Source organism: Ursus arctos, unplaced genomic scaffold (genome assembly GCF_023065955.2).
Source record: "Ursus arctos isolate Adak ecotype North America unplaced genomic scaffold, UrsArc2.0 scaffold_17, whole genome shotgun sequence".
Taxonomy (NCBI): Eukaryota; Metazoa; Chordata; class Mammalia; order Carnivora; family Ursidae; genus Ursus; species Ursus arctos.
Window position 1 is genome coordinate 3,934,283 of NW_026622841.1, and position 19,618 is coordinate 3,953,900.

Consider the following 19,618-nt stretch of genomic DNA (forward strand, 5'->3'; position numbering starts at 1 on the left):
CAAGCTTCCGGCACGGAAAGTGGACCCTAAACTCTGTGGACTTGGGCAGGGCAGTGGGCCCCCTGCATGCCGGCCATCCCTGAGGCTCTGTCATTGAATTGACTGTAGCTTCATAGGAAGGGGGCTTTATGGGTTATCGTCTCCAGGTAAATATTAGGTTTTCTTTGTTTTTTGTGTCTTTAAAGTGTGACTGTGTTCTCCAGCGAAAAGCCCAAGGGAGGCTAGAAGCTTGCCAGTGTCTTCTTTGCCGACACTCCCTGCCGCAGTAAGTGTGGCCCGGGCACAGAACCGGCCACGCCTCGTTATTCCGAGGCACACGTTTGTGTACGTGCTTCTTTGACTCCCGTGCGTCCCGAGAGTCGTGTAATGAGAGAGGAGAGAGAGGGAACGTGAACCCAGCTCTATAGGTAATTACAGCATACACTAGCTTCGTGAATCCTTTGCAATCCTTCTGAGCCTCGAAACACCTTCTGTACAATTTTTTTTTATGCAAAGGCCTGCTCTTTTCATTGTGCATACAACGTGATTGCTGGTTTGACACTGCAGGCTACACTGGTTTTATGAAGGATTAAATGCCACCTGAGACATATTTATCCTAAATAAATCACAAACGGTAAACTGCAGCATGTCGGTGTCAACAGCCTGGACTCGGGCAGAAAGGTTAGCCATACAGGACGGAGCACCGTTAGGAATTAGCATCTGAGCCGGGGGCCACGGGCTGCAGCTAACGGGAGGAATGATCAGGAAGAAATATTTCCACCGGAAAACATCCCCCCCACCCCACCCGCTGCTGCTGCTGCTTTTTTTTTTTTTTTTCTTTTAACATGTATGAGAAGCTTGGAGAGGGGCATCACTTTATAAAGGTCACCTTTATCCTGATAACAAACGGGAGTTGATCCTGTCACTGTTTGCTGAAGACAAGTGTTTAAGAAGAAGTGGATTGCCCTGCCATTTTTAAGAAACATGAGCAAGTCATACTCAGCTAATTACGAATCTCAGTGTCAAACTTGAAATTTTACCTTTCATTTTTTTGGGGGGAGGGATAGCTGTGTCAAGAGAGGTGGCCCTGGGATGGCCAGACGGCAGAGCGACGAGGACCAGGTTGGGAGACGCGCATTCCCAGCCTGTGCTCCCAGGAAGGGAACTTATACACTAAAAAGGTACTGTTTTCTCTTCCTTTTCTCTCGTGTCTGCTCCTCGAAATTTTTAGATACTGTGATAGAATATGCTAGTCACCGGAAAGTGCCTGGGCCATGTGCCCAGCCCTCAGAAGGCAGCACGAGGCCACAGGAGGTACCCGACGCGAGCTGGTGCCCTGGACGTGGGCAGAGCAGGAGAAGCCGCCCTGTCAGACAGGAGAACTAGTTCTTCCCCGTTTCTACAGCTGCCCATCGGCTGGCTGCTGGAAATAAGAGAACCCCATTCTCTTTCAATGCTGCAATTTTATTTCAAAGAAAAAAATAGAACAAAAACAACCTTTGCATTTGGGGGGAGGGGATTGTTTCTACACATTTGGAAAAGGATGAAGAGCAATCGTATGGAGAAGTGAGTTACTAGAACATGAACTTGCACTCCGTGGTTGCAGTGAACTCACGAGTAAACACGGACAGTGCTGGCCGGGCGGCGGGCGCGGCGGGGGCGGCGGGGGCGGCGGGGGCGGCGGGGGCGGCTTTCTGGTATTAACGTTTGATGTCAGCTCCGCCACATGGACATAAACCGCAGATAAATCCCGCAAAAATGGCATCAATATGAAGAAACATTTGTTATAAAGGCAAAATATTGGTACGAACACTATTTTCCAGAGTGCACATTTCATATATAGACTTTATTGTATGAAACGAAGTCAAAATTAGAAGCACTGGGTTGTCTTAACCACGGTGTATGTTCATCCAATAGAAACATCAAGGCTTTTCTCAACCACAGGCTTGAGAAGGTTTCTTTTAAGCAGAGTGCAACCAGAGCTAGGAACACCCCCACCACGTCTGGGGAGAGGAAACTGATGGGTCAGACAAGCTACGAGGTTTTCCTTTGGTCTGGGGACACTGTGATCCTACGACTTCAGAAAAATGGACAAGTGTGGGCTGCTCAAGACGGGAGGAGTTGTAGCTGCAATTTTTAACCAAATCTATAATAAACTGAAATGGCTACATGCTGGACGGCACGAACAGGCATGTCTCAGGCCACAAGATACACTGTTCGGACTTCACCACCAATAGGCACAGTCCTTCGATAACTGAAATGGGAAAACATTTGCGGGGTGAGGGGCGGAAACAGAAAACACAACGTGGCTTCTCCTCAGCACAGTGGACAGAACAGAGGGAAAAGACCAGTCACAGGAGAACCAGACCGGAAACGGGTGCGGCTGGCATAGGGTCCGCCCCAGCGACACCCCGGCCCGGCCTTCCCAGCGGCACGGGCACGGGGCTCGGCCAGGCGGCAGGGTGCTGGCCCCCAGGCCGGCGCGCTCTGCTCTGCACCCACCTCGCCCCCGAGGGCAGGCCACCGCCCCTTTGGAGGACCGGCCCGCTGTCCGGACGCTGTGGCCATGCAGTCCGGAGATCGCCGTGCCCCCGCGGGCCGGGCCTGCCCATGCCTGCCCTGTGCCGAGCCTGACGATCTGCGCCTCAGGCTTCTTGGAGTTCGTTATTCTCTCTTTGGCTCTGAATGACAGTCGCGGCCAGGGGAGCCATCCTGGGTGTAAATGACCATACTCGTCAACTGTTCGCTTCCATTCGGGACCATGGCCTCGGCGCCGAGCGCGGCCCCCGGCCTGCAGGATCTCCTGAGAGTCGGCTGCCTCGATGACGGTGTGTGAGTACACGCCCGCCTCCTCTTGCACCCCCCGGGGGCAGCTCTGTGACGATGTAGTGAGTGGCGCCCTCGGGAAAGCTGCCGCTCGACTCCTGCACCATGGCCTGGACCAGCTCCTCGGTCACGATGATCTGGGAGATCTCCCCGTCGGGCTCGGCCAGGTCCACGTGTGGCCCGTGGGCCTCGGCCTCCTGCATGATGATCTGCGAGCCCTCGCGGGCCCAGGCATGTGCACGGTGCCCTCCTCGTTCACAATGACCTGCGTGACGCCCTCCTTCATGAGCTGGCCGGCCGCGGCCGGGTCGCACACGGCGAACTGCAGCACGCCCTGCACCACCTTCTTGAAGGCCACCTGCGCGCGCTCCTGCGAGGCGGCGACGGCTGAGGGCCGCACCACCTGGGTCAGCACCTCCACGGGCTCCACGGTGGCCCTGCTCTCCCGGATGTCCTGGAACATGTGAAGCTCGGGGGCCTCAGGCTGGGCGGCGGCGGGGGGCGCCTCCTGACCGGAGCAGCTGGACCAGCACGTCTTTGTGTCCGGGCCTGCCTTTCTCGTCGGGCCCGGCCCGGCCTTCCGCCCCTCCCAGCTCGGGTGACCGCACACAGCAGGGCGTCCAAGGCAGAGGCCGTGTCAGGTGGGGGCACGCCGGCCTCGGCGAGGTCTAGAATCTCCTGCTTGGTCACCTGCTGAATCACGGCACTGCTTGGGCTGAGGGGTTCGTCCACGCCACGGCCATCCATCGAGCCCCCCACGACCACCACCTGGGTGGCTCCGTCGGCCAACTGCTCGGGCAGGACCGGCCCGGTTGCCACGCCGCCCACGTGGGCGCCACTCTGACTCGCGGCGATGACCTGCCCGTCCTCTGTGATGTGCACCACGCGGGCCACCTGGCCGGCTAGCGCCAGTGTCTGCAGCGTGGCCGCGGCCGTCTCTTCCACCGAGGCGTCGAGGGCGAACTCCCCGTCGTAGCCCTGGATGATGATGACCTGCTGGACCTGCTCGGGGGCCGCCGCCTGCCTCCGGCTGCTCCTAAGGGGCCTTTCCTTGACAGGAGACGCCTCTGCCAGCGCGGCCGCCGTGAAGGGGCTGTCTGTCTCCACGAAGGTGGCTCCTTGACCCTTCAAACGGCATTCGTAGGACTTGGACACAATGCCTATGGGAGACAGGGAGCAGTTAGAGCCTAGCAAAATGACTTTGAGGCTTATAAGCAAGACAACTCTTCTGCAGAAGCTCTAAACCCTCAGCAGAAAGACCACAGTGAGACCCACTCGGAGCGGTGCTCCCGTTCACGTGGGCGCGGACAGCGAGCTATGGCGTGCGAGCACACAGGTGTGGTGCAAACAGGCATTTTCCGTCCTCCTGGGTGGGCTGTCCAAACGCCACCGCTACGAGCCAGCGTTTGCTTTTCCAGCTCCTCGGGAAGGAGTGTGGTTACTCCCCTCAAATTACTGCCATTTCCAACAAGACATCAGTCACGGGTGGGAAGTGAAGATCAGTAAACAGCAGCAGTATCTTCTGACCCAAAGGCACGTCTTTCTGTAAGTTTATGAACAGGTGTGAGGAGGGCACGGGACTCGCACACACACCCCCATCTCCCCAGCGCCGTCTGCGACACAGGCCGATGCTTGTTAAATAACTTGACAGGGTAAATAGGACTGAAAACTGTGATCTTTATTTCCATCGAAACAGACGGACTCTAAACAGAGTTCCTATTTTCGTCTTTAAATCCCGAATTCTCTACCAGTGTTCTCACTATGGCGTCCTTCCCCTAAATGAGAGGATGGCCTGTCAGTGATCTACAGGAGTATTTCCATATCTCAACGGCCTCCCCAGTTTTGCAATATCCCACTTTGCTCTCTGTATTGTAGGTCATGTTTTAAAAAGCGCCTTTTATCCTTACCAGAGGAAAGAAAACGATAAGTTATGCATTGCTAGTATCCCTTAAAGACAAGACCACTCTGCTCTCCATGCTGGGCTCCTCTGTAAGAAAGCACTTCTTTCAAAACAGAGTCCACTCTGAGCACAGACCCCAGACAAGGCCCGTCTCCAGTGGGTGCAGTGTCTCCGGCAGGAGCCAGGGAGCTGCTACATCTCATTTGCCAAAAGAACACAGCCAGGCTCACCCCCAGACCGTGGGCGACGGTCCTGCATCTGGGCTCCCAAGCTACCTTCGAACAATGCAAACTCCTGGCCTGTCCTGCATCCTCTGCCGCGGAGCCCTGTTGCTCGACACTCAGAGGTCAGGGGAAGTCTTACCCCTGCATCCTCCTTCCTGTGAGAGGCCAGAGGGAGTGGACGGGTCTCCCAGTGGCGCCTGCTGGTATGTGCGTGGAAATGACTGGAACAAAGCTCACTGCACAGTGAGTTTGTGGGATCGGTTTTCTGTCACCATGTTCCTGCAGCCTCTGAGGCTCTGACTCCCAGGGAGGAAGTAAAGTTTACAAGATGATCCATCTTCTTAAACAATACGAGGAGCAATCTGCATTGTGCCTTCTCAGACAACTCTCTGTAGTGTGAACCTTGGGAAGAGGACAGAATCCCAGACTCTTGGGTCAGGAAACGACATGTGGTGTCAACCAGGACGATCTCCAGCAGCAACACCTCCCTCCCTCTCCCTCTCGCTCCCTTGGAGATAACGGAATACCCTGCCTGTGGGGAGAGGGAGCGCCGCTCTGGGCTGGCCCTGCAGCCGTGGGGGGACCAGGCCAGGCTAAGCCATCACATCGTAAAGGTGAACTGAACCTTCTCAGAGGAGGGTCCCAGACATCGCTGCCTCTAGGTAAACGACTCGCCTCACTATAGCATATGGCTCTGTGTCTTGTTTACCCTCCAAGGAAAGAGGAGAACCAGCCGGGAGCACGGAAGCTTGCTCCTTCCTACGCCTCCGGGAGCAAGCTGCTCCTGAACGCCCACTGCATGGTGCCTGGGGTGGGCGTCACAGGACAGCGGTGGTCTTCACACGGGGACTCCCAGCTCCAGGGCCTCTAAAAACTTTCGAACGGTTCTGTGAGCCTATGGCAAGTTTCCGGGAATCAACCCAGCTCATTTAAAGTGCAGTGCCCAGGGGCGCCTGGGTAGCGCAGTCGTTAAAGCGTCTGCCTTCCGCTCAGGGCGTGATCCCGGCGTTCCGGGATCGAGTCCCATATCGGGCTCCTCCGCTGGGAGCCTGCTTCTTCCTCTCTCACTCGCCTGCTGTGTTCCCTCTCTCGCTGGCTGTCTCTCTGTCACATAAATAAATAAAAAATCTTTAAAAAAAAAAAAAAAAAAAAAGTGCAGTGCCCAGGGATGCGCTTGCTGTGATGTCCCTCCCTCCCGCCTTCCCCTTCCCCTGCTTTGTGAAAGAACAACCCTCCGGAAGATTAAAGTTCAGAAGGCAAGCACAAGAGTAGGTTAACCATGCGGGTCCTTGAGAGAAAGGGCTGAATCATGGTCTATACTTCGACCTCATCTCCCAGTTTATCTTCTGAACTTTCAATCTCCCTAAAATCTCTCTCTTCAAAGATGCCGGGAGGCCTGGTGGGCAGCAGCAGGCCAGGTGAGGATGGGGCATTCCGCAGAGCCCCCCTGTTCACATGTCCGTGCGTGCCCGAGTGGACACTGGGGGTGTTGCCATCCTGCTTGGTGTGTCGTCCGTGGGACCCCTGGGTCTCTGGGCTCCCATCCCCGCCACAGTCTTCCTCCGCTACACTTGCAATTTCTCCCCTCCCCTCCACTTCTCTACCTGGGACGTAACCGTTCCGCTGGCCTTCAGCGCCCTGAACTCCATCCAGTTTGTACTGCCCGTTCTGTCATCATTACACCCTGAACTTGATTTGCTTGTTTCTGTCCATTCCCTAACTTCAAGGTCATTTTCAGTCTAATTTAGAGTTCGGAGGGGAAAAAAAAGACATGAAGAAATATGGACACAAAAATAAGGCAGCCTGCAAATCAACCCCAATTAATTACAGAAGAGGACATAGTGCCTCGATGTCAAAGAGCGAAAAATGAGTGCAGGTGGGGGCCACCAAGCGTCCTGTGCTCTGTGGTCTCCGAAAGCAAGCCTATGGGCTGGAGCCCCCGCACGCCCCTTCTTCAGTCTGCAACTGGACGGAAAATCTCTTGGGTGTCGAATTATCCTCTGAATCCCTTGCAGCACTGATAATGATGCTCTTCTGAACTACTTACTGAATTTATTTGAATCCAGAGGTGGGTTAAGCCACTTCCAGACTATTAAAGTGAACTACATGGGTAAACACTACTGTCACGACGGCGTGTGATGAAGCCTGACACCGCCAACATCTTAACCTCAGTGCGGCGCGAGCCCCGCTACTCCATCACAGTTCATAAATGCGAGTGCAGGTCCATCTTTTGATTCAGCAATTTAATAACTTCGAGTGCTGTCAGTACTGCTTTGAAAAATAGCACCTATAAAATGTAACAGCCTCAATCAGATTGAAAAAGATTCACCCACTGAAGATTCTTCCATTTCGCCCATAATGAATTAATGTGGAGCTATGCAGAAGTTCAAGTGTCATTTACACTAATGTGAATCTCTACTGTAACTTTAAATTCTAACTGGGCTATGACCAAGAATTTACTGGGCACATCAACTTCAATTTCTGAGCTCTTTCTAGTAAATATGAACCGTAAAGCTCACCAATGCAAATGGCCAAATGGATACAGTATTTGGGAAACAGGAACTTTGTACAGGCTTACCCTTAACTGCTTAGTCACCGCTATCGGTCCAAAAGTGCACAAATCTTTAATGGAGCACAGATGCCCAACAGAATGTTTGCACTATGCTTTGTATCTTTCAAAGACCATGTCGGGTTTCAGTGTGATCACAGTGGCTAACCAAATAGTGCACCTGATTCAGCCTTTTTGGACCTGTTTGTAAGAGGACCATAAACCGCTCTGTGCAGAAGGGGCAAACAGGTTACAATGCAGCCTCCTGCCTGTTTATGAAAAATCCCAACTTACTGCCCGTTTGCTTTCGGGAGTACAGAGATAGACGCCCTTCTCATAGCTAAATGCATTGAAAGTCTACAACTTGGTTGAAATGAGAAGGGCTTTGTGGGGAGCGGAGGGTTTGTTTTCCGGGCCATGATTACGAATTAGGCTCCGTTCTCCAGGAGGTCGTCAGGAGCCCCAGTTCCTTCTTGAAGACTGCATCCTCGGAGTCGGAGTCGAAAACCACGAAGTGTCACGTAGCAGGGGAGGGGTTAAGGCAGAGGCTCCCACCCCCAAATCCACTGGGACGGCTCTGTTTTGCTGTCTGGGGGCTTCTGGGAAGCTGCACACAGGCTCCAGCACCTGACTGCTTCCTTTCTGTGTGTGTGTTATTCTTTTGTTACTGTCATCGCTCTTTCCCACAGAATAAATACCTTATGCTTTTGTTAAGCTTACATTTAATTAAAATGTACAGAATTTGTGCAGTAAACTCGAATGAAACAAATAAAACAAGGGCCCCCTCTCTTGAAGGCATACGTTGTGAATGAAAAATGTCATTACAGACTAAAAAATTTTGCAGTAAACAGGGCCTACAGAGAGAAGTTTCCCCTGTAATGACATCCATAAAATACACAAATGGCACTTTTAGTACCATCCTGAATATGGCATTTTCTGTGCTCTACACACAATCTAAATGGTTTGATCATAGAGCATAATACTCCATTGGGTTTATAGAACAATCAATGTTCCATAAAATGATGTATTTATCCAATAGTAGGCTCAGCAGTTACTGGCGGATGACATTGCAGGACAGAGGCCCGGACTGCTCGGCGGCACCCAGGCCGGCTGTAAAACTTATCTCACGCCACTTCAACAACTTCATCTCGTCTGCGTCAAGCAATTTGTGGAAGCCTCAGCTTGGCTTAAAAAAAACTTGTAATAAAAATTCATAGAATTTTCAGGAGAATGAAAGCCGATGACAATAGAAAGGTCACATTGTGTCTCCACGAAAGGGGTCAAAGGTGGCCTGCAGTTCTGAAACCGAAAGTAGATTTCATGCATCGCGTAGCAGATAAAGATGGCATTAAAGAGGCTTGTGTGGGGCGGGATGCTTCACGTGCTGGGGAAGCTCGTGCTGGTACCCCGGGAGAGCGCGTTGTGGCGAGCGGCAGTATTTATTTTAAATCTCGAAGCTTCTCCCGAAACTGTATTACTTGTTTGTGCAGTGCTAGGGTATGTCAGAATCCGTGTGTTTTGTTTTTGTTATTATTTTGTAAAGATCTAATGGGCTTTATTAAAGGATCCCCAAACCGGAGAGCACTCTACCCAGCTGTACCCAGCTGACAGAGAGGCGCTCCTACTGTGTGTGTTTGAGATTTCGTGTTCTGGAAGGGCACTAGGCTTGAAAATGCTAGGCTGGCTCATTGTCATAATTAAAGCACCTCAAATAGGACACGATTAAAAAAGTAATACTTTTCATATAAAAATTTGGGGCACACATGACACTGTGATTCTTAAGCCACATATAATTTTTCTTGACTTCAATTTTAAGATGTAATTTTAACAAGAACGTTAAGAAATCATACTTAATGTCTATTAAAATGAAACAATATTAACAGATTATGCTAATAAATTAGAACCATATTTTAATGTCACAAAAGCTTATAAGTTTTTCAAGTGAGAGCAGAAAAAATGACAAATTAAAATTCAATGCAATATAACCTTGTGGAAATTTCGAAGCAGGGGATAAATTATTCCTACAATAGCACAGCCAGTCAAAGCAATATCAATAATTGCTCCATAGTGCAGTATTCTTTGGACAATAATAATTACCGGTCTTGCCGCAGGATGTCCCTAAGAGAGCTCCTCCCACCGAAACCTGGTTTTGAAGAAGTGAGGGCTTTCTATGTGAACACGACACAAATTAGGGGGCACTCCCTGGACCAAACGCTTTGCAACGCCTCTCGTCCCTGAAGGAAAACTCCACTCAAGGGGTTTAGGAAGGAATTCCAACCTGGTTTATAACTGCAACGGGTGAGAGCAGCCTCACAGTCCTACAGCCCCATACCAAAATGACAATTTGCCATCATTTTTTTTTTTTTTTTTTTTTTTTAGTGAACAAAGGATGCTTAGGTACCTTACGACTATTATCTTCAAGGGTTAGAAATGTGTCCTGGCAGTGTTAATAAAATTCACACACAAATCACAAATATTTAGGTGATTGGAGATACACAATTAAAAGTATTTTTAGTCTCCGGCATGCTTGTGAAAAATGGTAACTGTACTAACTAGTGAGATTTATTTCAGAGCACAGACCTGTGTTGGTCGTTCTGCCATGATCTAGCCTAAGGATGGTACATACACTGCAACATAATCATTAAAAGGCATTTTGGTAAATATCTGCTTTGTACCACAAATAAACATATAAAGGTAGATGTTAGAGTTACAGTAACAGCCATTGCTCTGTCCTCAATTTGGTGAAGGCCGCTATTTTGTCTTTTTTTTTTTTCTTAAGGTTTTATTTATTTATTTGGCAGACAGAGAAAGAGAGAGAACACAAGCAGGGGGAGCAGCAGGCAGAGGGAGAAGGAGGAGCCGACTCCTGAGCAGGGAGTCCGATGCGGGACTCGATCCCAGGACCCTGAGATCATGACCTGAGCTGAAGGCAGATGCTTCCCTGACTGAGCCACCCAGGGGCCCAAGGCCACTGTTTTATAAGAAGAGATGACGAAAAATATTTTTATGTGAAAAATTTACTGAAGTCCACATCCTTTCTGACAGACCCCTCCACCTACGTTCAAATATACAATTTTATAAGATACACCATATAATTTTTACTGAAGGAATACTTACAGTGAGCCAGGATACAGATTTAGGTGACAAAAGTTTTAGTCTCTTTTTCTCAATTATCATTAGTACTACATTTATGATTGGTAGTGATCAAAGATAATCAAATATGACCCCTGAAAGAAATTCTAAGATGTTCAGACAAAACTAAGAATAAATTTTATCTCAAGTTAGAAATACATGACTGGCCAGGTTTCCAACTTTACCACGAACAGTCTCCATGGGCCTAGATATTTCCATGGGCACTGAAGAGTGACAAAGAATAAAAGACAATATTTCACCTTTAAAGTCACAAACCCTAAGAAATTTTGCACTAGATCAGACTCTTAGGTATATATCATCATTTCCGTGCGTGAAGATCTAACGGGAGCCATGCACAGAAATCTCACAGAGGCAGGTCAGAACGGGGCTTTAAGGGTATCCCGACAGGCTTTTTTGGGAGGGATGTCAAGGGCGGGGCGGCGTGCCTGACTGTTTCTTGGCCGTGGCAGAGGCCCGCAGGCGGTGCTGACGGACGACCTACGACAGCCACAGAACTTGGGAAATCTGACTCACGTGGCAGAAATGACGACATGGGACTTTAAAGTTAAACTGTAGAGTGCTCTGTTCTTGTCATTTACCCATGAAGAGTAACTTCTTAAAAATCGTCAGCTGATTTACTAGCAGAAAGTGCTCGAGTGTCTTAAGTCCTGCCTGGAGCAAAGAGAGGGGGAGGCGCTGCTGTGGGATCAGCACAGAGCGCCCTTGGCATCTTGCACACATTTGGGGGATCAAGGTCAGCCCCTGGCCACCGTGAGGGGTCATTGCTGGACACTTTTTCTCCCAGCTCCCGGGCGTGCCCTCCCCTGGGCCCCGGCCCTCCTCCTGCTCTTGGCACCGGCTCTGCACCTGTCTTGGTGGTACCGGCTGATGTATCCGAGGAGGCTCGGGCCTTTGCGGGAGCCGTGGGATGCCAGGCCTCGGCCTTCGGGCACTTCCTTCAAGATCCCACGTGAGCAGCAGCCCGGAAGCCTGTTCTAAGGCCGCCTCCTCTGTCCGACTCAAACCAGCACTGACATTCTTTCTTGCAGTACAGAATCAAGAAGTTAGGGGGGCCCAACACCCTTTTCCTACTGTCCTCTGACGGGCTTATAAAACCCCTAGTGCAGCTAACACAATATGAGGAGATAAAGCCTCTTTTTAAAAAGTTGTACACATCACGCACATTTTAAAAGGTAAAATTACGCAAATAAGCAGCCAGCCAATGCTGTTAGTGGGGCGCTCCTCTTCCAAGGCGGGCTTACAGGGCTAACAAGGCAGATTAAACTTGTCTCCTTTTGTTTTTTGGGCAAACACTATAAAAAGATCACACTCATTTTTGTGGGCATGTTCAGAGTTCCTGTATATTACAGTATCTTCTTCGTCTCTTTCCCGAGGAAATGAGAGGAAACGGACATTTGTCTTCATTGCAGACACTTTTGTATGAAGGTAAAAGCAACGGCTCCTCAGCAACAGCACAGAGGCACCATTAAAATCAAATTTACAGTAAACAGAACCTGCAGCTGGGGTAAAACGCTCACTGTGAGTATTTTAATTATCAGCAAAGCTTTTGGAGGTCTAACATCTGCTCATAGCCGAATGACACCAGCTGCCTGGGTACCCTTAAAACAATGCGAATTTCTTCTCCACATATTAAAATGAATCATCTGTTCTGGGCACATCACTGCTATTTTCCTATTAAGCTGCCTTGTGTGGGTGAGGGGCCCCCGAACATCGTGTGGGGGCAACACCACAAGGCCCGAGCTCTTCGCAAGGATGAGAGCCCCAGACGGCATGCAGGTGACTCTGGGACGTGAAGACACAAGGCTGGTGCTGGAGGTCACGGTCACGGTCACCTGGCCGCAGCCAGCATGTGCTGGGGGTGCTCCAGCACCGTGCTCAGAGCGACTTCCAGGGCAAGCAGAGTAAACTGAGGCAACTCACAGTGGCCGGAGTCGCTCTGTGAAAGTCAGAGAGAGCAGCGGCTGTATGTGCGGCTGCCCAGCCTGACGCAGGCAGAGCGTCTGGGGGCGGGCCGTGCTCTCAGGCTAGCCGGCCACCCTGCCCTGTCTGCACACAAGGACGGAGCAGCGGGGGCGGCCGGGCTGGGGATGCAGGTGCGGACACTGCCGTGGTCAGGGTGAAAGATGTAAACATATTCTCTTCTAACCAGTGATGACCACAATCTTTATTTTGAACATCTTCCTAAATACGTAAGTTAAACTCTTATGTTAAACTTGCAGGATATTTATATGCCTAGATAATAAAGTTTAAAACTGATTGAAAAGATATCAAACAAAAGACACATGATGAGGCCTGAACCCTTGCTTTAAAATGGACGGAGTAAAAACAAACTTACAGATTAAAACGTTGAGTAAGATGCAGCGCCTGACACCTAAGGGTTAGGAGACGGACACACACCTTCTACGCCCCTGCTGGCTCCCTGAAGGGCAGGCGGAGGCTGGAGGGGAAGTCTTTCAGGACAAGACAACACCCGAGGGGTGTGGCTTCTGCAGTGGGCATGGGCGGGACCCGTGGCTGCTGTGTCTGTGTGTCTGGAGGCAACACCGTGCTGTTACGTCTAAGCGGTGACGCATGCACACACGTGTGAGGTCCGTGAGCAGATGTCTGCTGTGCACACTGAGCTGAGCGATGGGCACCACACCTAGCAGAGGGCGCAGTCAGTCAGGGGGCAAAGCTACTCATGGTATCACACACGACCACGGGGTTGCATCAGGGTGGAAACTTGAAAACAGTCTCTCTAAATCATCACTCGTTCACTGAGGAGTTCAACGGCCTTGTCGCTCTGGGATGGGCGGGCACGTAGCAGCCAGCACGAGCCAGGAGCCCTCCGCAGTAAAACGCGGCAGAGTCCAGAGGCGGTATCGTCTGAAACCGGTATGTGATGCGCGTAATATACGTGGGTATATAGAATAATCTTGTATGATTAAAATATTTCAAGTATGTTTTGTTTCACAAAATGACAATTAATGTAAACCAACATAAAGTCCTGCGATCAGGAGTAAAAAAAAAAAAAGCTCAAGGCAAGGGAGGAAAGAACTTGTGGGTCGCAGTTGTGTGTGAGGTCAATGCCGTGCATGGCTGTGTCGGCACAAGCACAGGGTCAGAAAGGGAAGGGGCGCTGCAAGGGCGCACCAGTCACACTGCACTGAGGGTGTCATGTGTCATCTGTGCTCCACAGTTTAAGAAAAACATTAACAGATAGGCATGAATACAGAGAAGAGAAACAATAATACTCAGGGACTTGAAAACTCATAAAGAATGGTCTAGGCCTTCAAATATTAGAGGACTGTCTTTACAGGAAGTGAGAAGGGATCCATTCACCATGGCACCAGAAGATAAGACTGGGGACGAGAGAGAGAAGTTAGGGGGACGTCAGCCTGACCTCAATACTGGTTCAAAAAGGAACACAAGGCCTGAGTAAGGAGCCCCCATTAGGAAAGGCTGGGTGGCTGCTTTGGGGGTTACTGCAAAGAGGCCTCCAACCAGGGCTTCTATTATCCGTGCTAATCAGAATCAGATTCTAGGTCTGCTGAAGCTGGGAGCAGGAAATCTGCACATTCACGAACCTATGAAGACAGACAGTCGGGGTGACTGACACATTTTCAGGACGCTGACAAACAAGTTTCGCCAGGATCACTAGGTGAGAGCCTGCCAGGGTGTTGGGGTTCCTTCTAGCTGCAAGAACCCATCTCTAGTTCCCGCTCCTAAACACCTAGGTGCTACTCAGTTCCTTCAAGGGCAAACCAAATGTGAACTTGCTTCACTGTGAGCCGGACATGTGACTCTGTCCAGGCTCCGGAGTTAGCACCCACTTCTCTGTACCTTTATTTCTGTTCCCAGCTGTCTATCTTATCACCTAACAGTGAAAGCTTGATGAACAAATCCCAAAGAATCTATAATTGATTCTGGTTTATTTAGGAAGGCAGTGAGGTGGTGGTGGAAATGCACCACTCCGACCCCCTGCTGTGGGAAGCACAGGTAACAGACGCCGCACCCCCCAACCACCCCCCTGCTTCCCCAGGAAGCCTCCAGGCAATGGCCAAGGGCAGGGGGACAGTAAGGCAGGCCCATTCGGCCAGGGGGGTACTTCTCTGCTAGGTGACGCTGGTTCTCTGCACCACAGTCTGCAAGCCTGCCTGCCCTGCCTCCCTCCTCCCTCTCCTTCCTTCACAGGGGTGCGATGGCTCTCCCCCAGGCCCCCACTTCGTCCCCTTTTCACTCATGAGCGTTGCCCTCCACAAGTCTCTTCATGTCTAAACCGGCCTTAGGCTCCTCTTCTTGGAGGACCCGGGCAGCCCTGGGGGTTTCTCAGAAAGCAGGCAGCAAGGCAAGGACCCAGGGCCCACGTGTTGCAACACAGGAGAACAGGGCGCCTCCCGGGAAGCAGCTGGCATGTGGTCCACGGCACAGGGTGATGGCCTAGTTGGAAGCTGGGACGGGAACACAGCTGACGGTGCATGATCCAGGCATCTGGGAGATGTGGCTGCAGCAATGCTTACCAAGCCAGAGGGGGTGGTCACTTACTCTAGAGGGTCCTGACACCACCATGTGGAGGGTAACATGAGACCGAAGGCCCTGAAGGCACCCTGAGGTAACTGGGAGATCCAGAGGGCCTCTCTAGAAGTGTACATCAGACACTGGGACCCTGTATCATCATACCTCCCCTGTAAGACTGGGTGCTTCCGTGGGCCAGGTGCAGAGGGAGTCCTGGCTAACACCCAGCTTGCAGTGGGTTCATGGGGTCCACAGACACAGCATGCAACCACGCACCCAGAGTAAGTTATGGGCGGTCGATTAACCCTGAACTGGGTTGTTGGCCTGTGGAACAGGAGCCATCAGAGTGGGGAATGCCAATGGTAAAACTGCCCAACTCCAGAAGGTGACTAAAGCCCTACAGCATCCTGGGCAGTGTGGCCAAGATCAGTGCCATCGAGGCTTCCAGGACACTAGATGGGTGGTCTCTCTCACATCACTATTCAGTTCACCAGACAGGCTGTATGGAACCCAGAGGGGGGTTGGAGAATTACTGTCCTTAACCAACCGATAGCCCCAATCATAGATAGGCATTGTGCTGGATGTTCTGAGCGCTGATGAAATGGCCCCAGACTCATGGAATGCTTCTTTTCCTTTCTGATTAGAAAAGAGGATCCGAAATAGCCTGCAACTGCATGGGGAGACCAACAAGATTCTTTCATAGCTTATCTCATGGTGTGAGCTCTCCCACCTCCTACTACAATACAGTCTGGGGAGGCTGGACTGTCTTGACATTCCACAGAACATCACACACACCCATGACATCAACGACAAAACACTGAACAGGCCGCATATACGCCAAGTGGCTAGCATGCTGGAGGCCTCAGCAGGCCGTAGGGAGCCCAAAGAAGGAAGACAGCCTTTATAGAGTCAGGGCCTGCCATGTCAGTGAAGCTTGTAGGGTCTGTGTGCAGCGACCTGTTGAGAGATCTCCTCCAAAATGAAAACACATTGCCCGTCTTACATCTCCCACCATAAAGAAGGAACCATAGTGCCTGGTAGGCCTCTCTGGATTCTGGAGAAAACGCTTCCACTTCTAGAATGCTGTTCCAGTCCATATTCTGGGTAATGCAGGAAGCCACCAGCCTTCAGGAGGCATGGAACAGGAAAGGCCTCCATGGTGGGGACAAGTTGTGGTGCGAGTCGGTCTGGCCCCTGTGTTATGATCCATTAGACAGTGAGTGTTAGAGGCATTGGTGAGAGGGTTGGGGGGGGGGGCGGTGAAGTACAGAACCATGTACTATAGGCTGAATGTTTGTGTCTCCCTAACTTGTATGTGGAAATCCTAATCTCCAAAGGGATGACTAATGGTATGAGGAAGCAGGGCCTTTGGAAGGTGATTAGGTTGTGAAAGTGGAGCCCTCCTGAATGGAATTTGTGCCTTTATAAAAGGGCACAGAGAGCTCCCTCCTCCAACCCTGTGAGGACACAGCAGGAAATCAGCAGTCTGTAACCTGGAGGAGAGGGCCCTTGCCATGCTGGCACCCAGACTTCGGATTTGTCAGCCAAGAGAACTGTGAGCAACACCTTTCTGTTGTTTATAAGCCCCCGATACGGAGTCGCCGGTACTTTGTTAGAGCAGCCTGAAGTGTCTGAGACGATGAACCACAACGCAGGGCCCTGGAATTCTGAAGCAAGACCATACCACCCAGGGTAGATACCACATGCCTCTGAGATACAGCCTGTGGCAATGACAGAGACAGCCTGATCAACTGACCACAAGTGGACACACCACCAGACCTCCCACTATAAGTCAGGTTCCAAAAAAGCTGCCATGTGTCCACAGCAGCTCCCTGGGAGGTGGGTTCCACTGCGCTCACCAAGTCATGAAGATGGAAGGGGCTGGCAGTAGTCCGCTGTCACATGGAAACAGAGCTTCTGGGATCAAAGCTCAGCAGGGCCAGAAAGCCCGAGTAAGTTGCATGAACAAGTAGACCTGACTCCATCACGACATGTCGCGCCATGCAACAGACGACACGGCGGGTATTTCAAACGAATTCCAAACGTTTCTTAGGGAGTCCTAGGATCAGTGCCCTTGCCACACAATTTTCACATCATTATGTAGGGAACTGTGCAGTGAGAAATCATCTCCCAAATGACAGACCTGAGCACTGACAGATGCTGAGTCATCAAAGAAAGATGGACGATTATTTACTATCTGGATTTTGCCAAGACAGGAAGGCAAAGAAAAGCAGGTGGAAAGCCTTTCTTGGAATTCAAAACTATTGAAGAAACAGTTTCCTAGTAAATTTTCACTGATCCAATAAGACTATTCTCTAAGTCTCTAGGGATCCTTAGGTTTTAGTTCTCCTTATATTATTTAAATTTGCTGGATTTGCCATCTAGGAACTTGGTATTTCAGATCATTTTCTTAATTATTATATATTCAACAAACACTGAAACTAAATTCTTTGTGTTTAGTTCTTTACATCAGCAAGGCAAATAGGAATTATGGCCTAGCTTTTAAGAAATTAATTATTTGAAGATATTGGTATCACAGATAACTATAATAAATAAAATATAAAGTAACCAGATAACACACATTCAAATAACCATGCCTTCAAAGAGAGAACTCACTTGGCCTAGGGTAAGGATCAAGAAAGTATTCACAGATCAGGGTCTTGATGGAAGAGTAGGAATTTGTCAGGCAGTGAAAGTAAGTGGAGAAAACCCCCCAGCATTCTACGCATATTCTAAACCCAGCAAGTGTGTGGCTTGGCTGCACAGGCTTCGTGTGGGGGCAAGAGAGGGGAGCAGAGTGAAAGGTAGGGCTCCTCCACTCCTGGGAGGCTCAGGGCTCTGAACTTGGACACCTGTAGTGACAGGAGGCCAATGAGCAAGTTTAAGTAAGGAACTAACACAGTGGAAGAGACTTGGAAAGTGACCGGCTACGGCCTCAGACACGGAGAAGGAAGGTGCAAGTTGTGACATCGTTGCTTTCCAAAGAGTGATCAAACCTGGTCCACCTCTGGTGAAGGAAGATAGGGAGGGAGTGCTGATGTGGCAGACATCACACACTCATGGGGCTGGAGCCCTTGGTCTAATGCAAAGGTGCAAAGGTTCAAGACATTCATATGAACTACTCACTGGCTTCTTTCTGGATGCTTCCGTCTCTGAGCTCATCCCTGAGTTCCTCCTACCTCCTCTTTTCCTCTCTGGGCAGTAAGGTCTGGAGGACTAACATGAGGTCAATGGAAATGTTCTTCAATCCGGCAGGTGCTTCCTGAAACCCCAGCACTTTGCTGAGATGCTACGGGGGAATGCAGGTCATTCACGGCGACAAGGGCAACTGTTTCCATTGTTATTTCAAGAAAATCGATCAAAAAAGTATTTAAACGTTTGGTCCCTATAGCAACAGAAGAGCTTGAGACCCTAAGTCCTGCTCTGTGAGTGGGAACAGTGGCTACTCATGACACCTTCACCCAGAGGAATTGTCACAGTGTAACACCGCCCTGGAGGGGCTTTGACCATTTTAGAATTGAAACATGTTCTCACGCTTAGTCATATACTATTTAACTTACCCCCATAGTAGACCCCCATACTGTGTTTAATGATGGGGAGCGTAAGAGACATTGAGAGTAAAATATTCATCCAGGGAGAAACTGTGATGACAGGAATTCTACAAATTTACCTCAAATTGACTTTCAGAAGGTCCTTAACTTGTATTCATTGGATCAAGATTATTTATTTGCAAATAAGTGCTTACAAAAGTGCTCTCTTACCTTGTCATTTCAAAACAAAGCAAACACTTCAAACATAATTATAAAAATGTATGAAAATGATCTCATTGATTTTCTGAAGGCAGAAAATGTCAAGGATTCCAGCATCAGCTCATTGAGAGCAGCTCTCAATTTAGAAGTCAAGCTGAGAATCAGATTCCTGTGGAAGAACCAGGAAGAGGTGTCCAGTCAAGTCCTACCGGCAACAGGCTCTGGGCCAGGGAGAAGGCTGGGCTTGGCTGGAGACTGCACGCCTGGCCGTGCCCAGAATACAGGCGGTGGTCCCAGGAAACTGCAGGGTGAAATCACCCAGGCAGGGAAGGGAGCAAAGTTCAGAGCTCCAGGGGACAGCCAAAGCAGAGTCAGAGCCAGGCAGGACAGCTAGATAGTTAAGACCTGTGGTCTTGGAAGGCAAGAAAGAAGAAGCTGATGGAGTGTGTGAAGGTTCAAAAAGTCATACCCTAAGACTGGAACGAGGTCTCTGCCAGCTAATGTGTTACTGGGTAGGGGGGCCTCGAAATGTATCCTTCCAACTACAAGACTGTTGAGAGGAACAAGGGCGGGGAGGGACAGAGCAGCAGGGCATGAGGCACGGACCCCACACCACCGCAGACAAAGTGGGGCATGCATCAGCCTGGGTCCGGTCCCATTGCCACCAGAGTATGCGATGCTGCCAATGTCAGAGCACATGGCTCATGCGTCGTGAATACCAACACACGGCAGTTTTACACAAAAA

The 19,618-nt window shown here is 50.3% G+C and overlaps 1 protein-coding gene across 1 annotated transcript in view; it reads right to left on the bottom strand.

The window, feature by feature from the left end:
- Positions 1-1,664: 1,664 nt before the first annotated feature.
- ZNF407 (zinc finger protein 407) overlaps positions 1,665-19,618 on the bottom strand; it is a 449,588-nt gene continuing 431,634 nt past the window's right edge. Inside the window, 7 exon segments of the mRNA XM_026496488.4 lie at positions 1,665-2,678; positions 2,680-2,766; positions 2,768-2,842; positions 2,844-3,032; positions 3,035-3,322; positions 3,324-3,401; positions 3,403-3,965. Of these exon segments, the coding sequence (XP_026352273.2) occupies positions 2,625-2,678; positions 2,680-2,766; positions 2,768-2,842; positions 2,844-3,032; positions 3,035-3,322; positions 3,324-3,401; positions 3,403-3,965 (1,334 nt within the window). The 3' untranslated portion in view covers positions 1,665-2,624.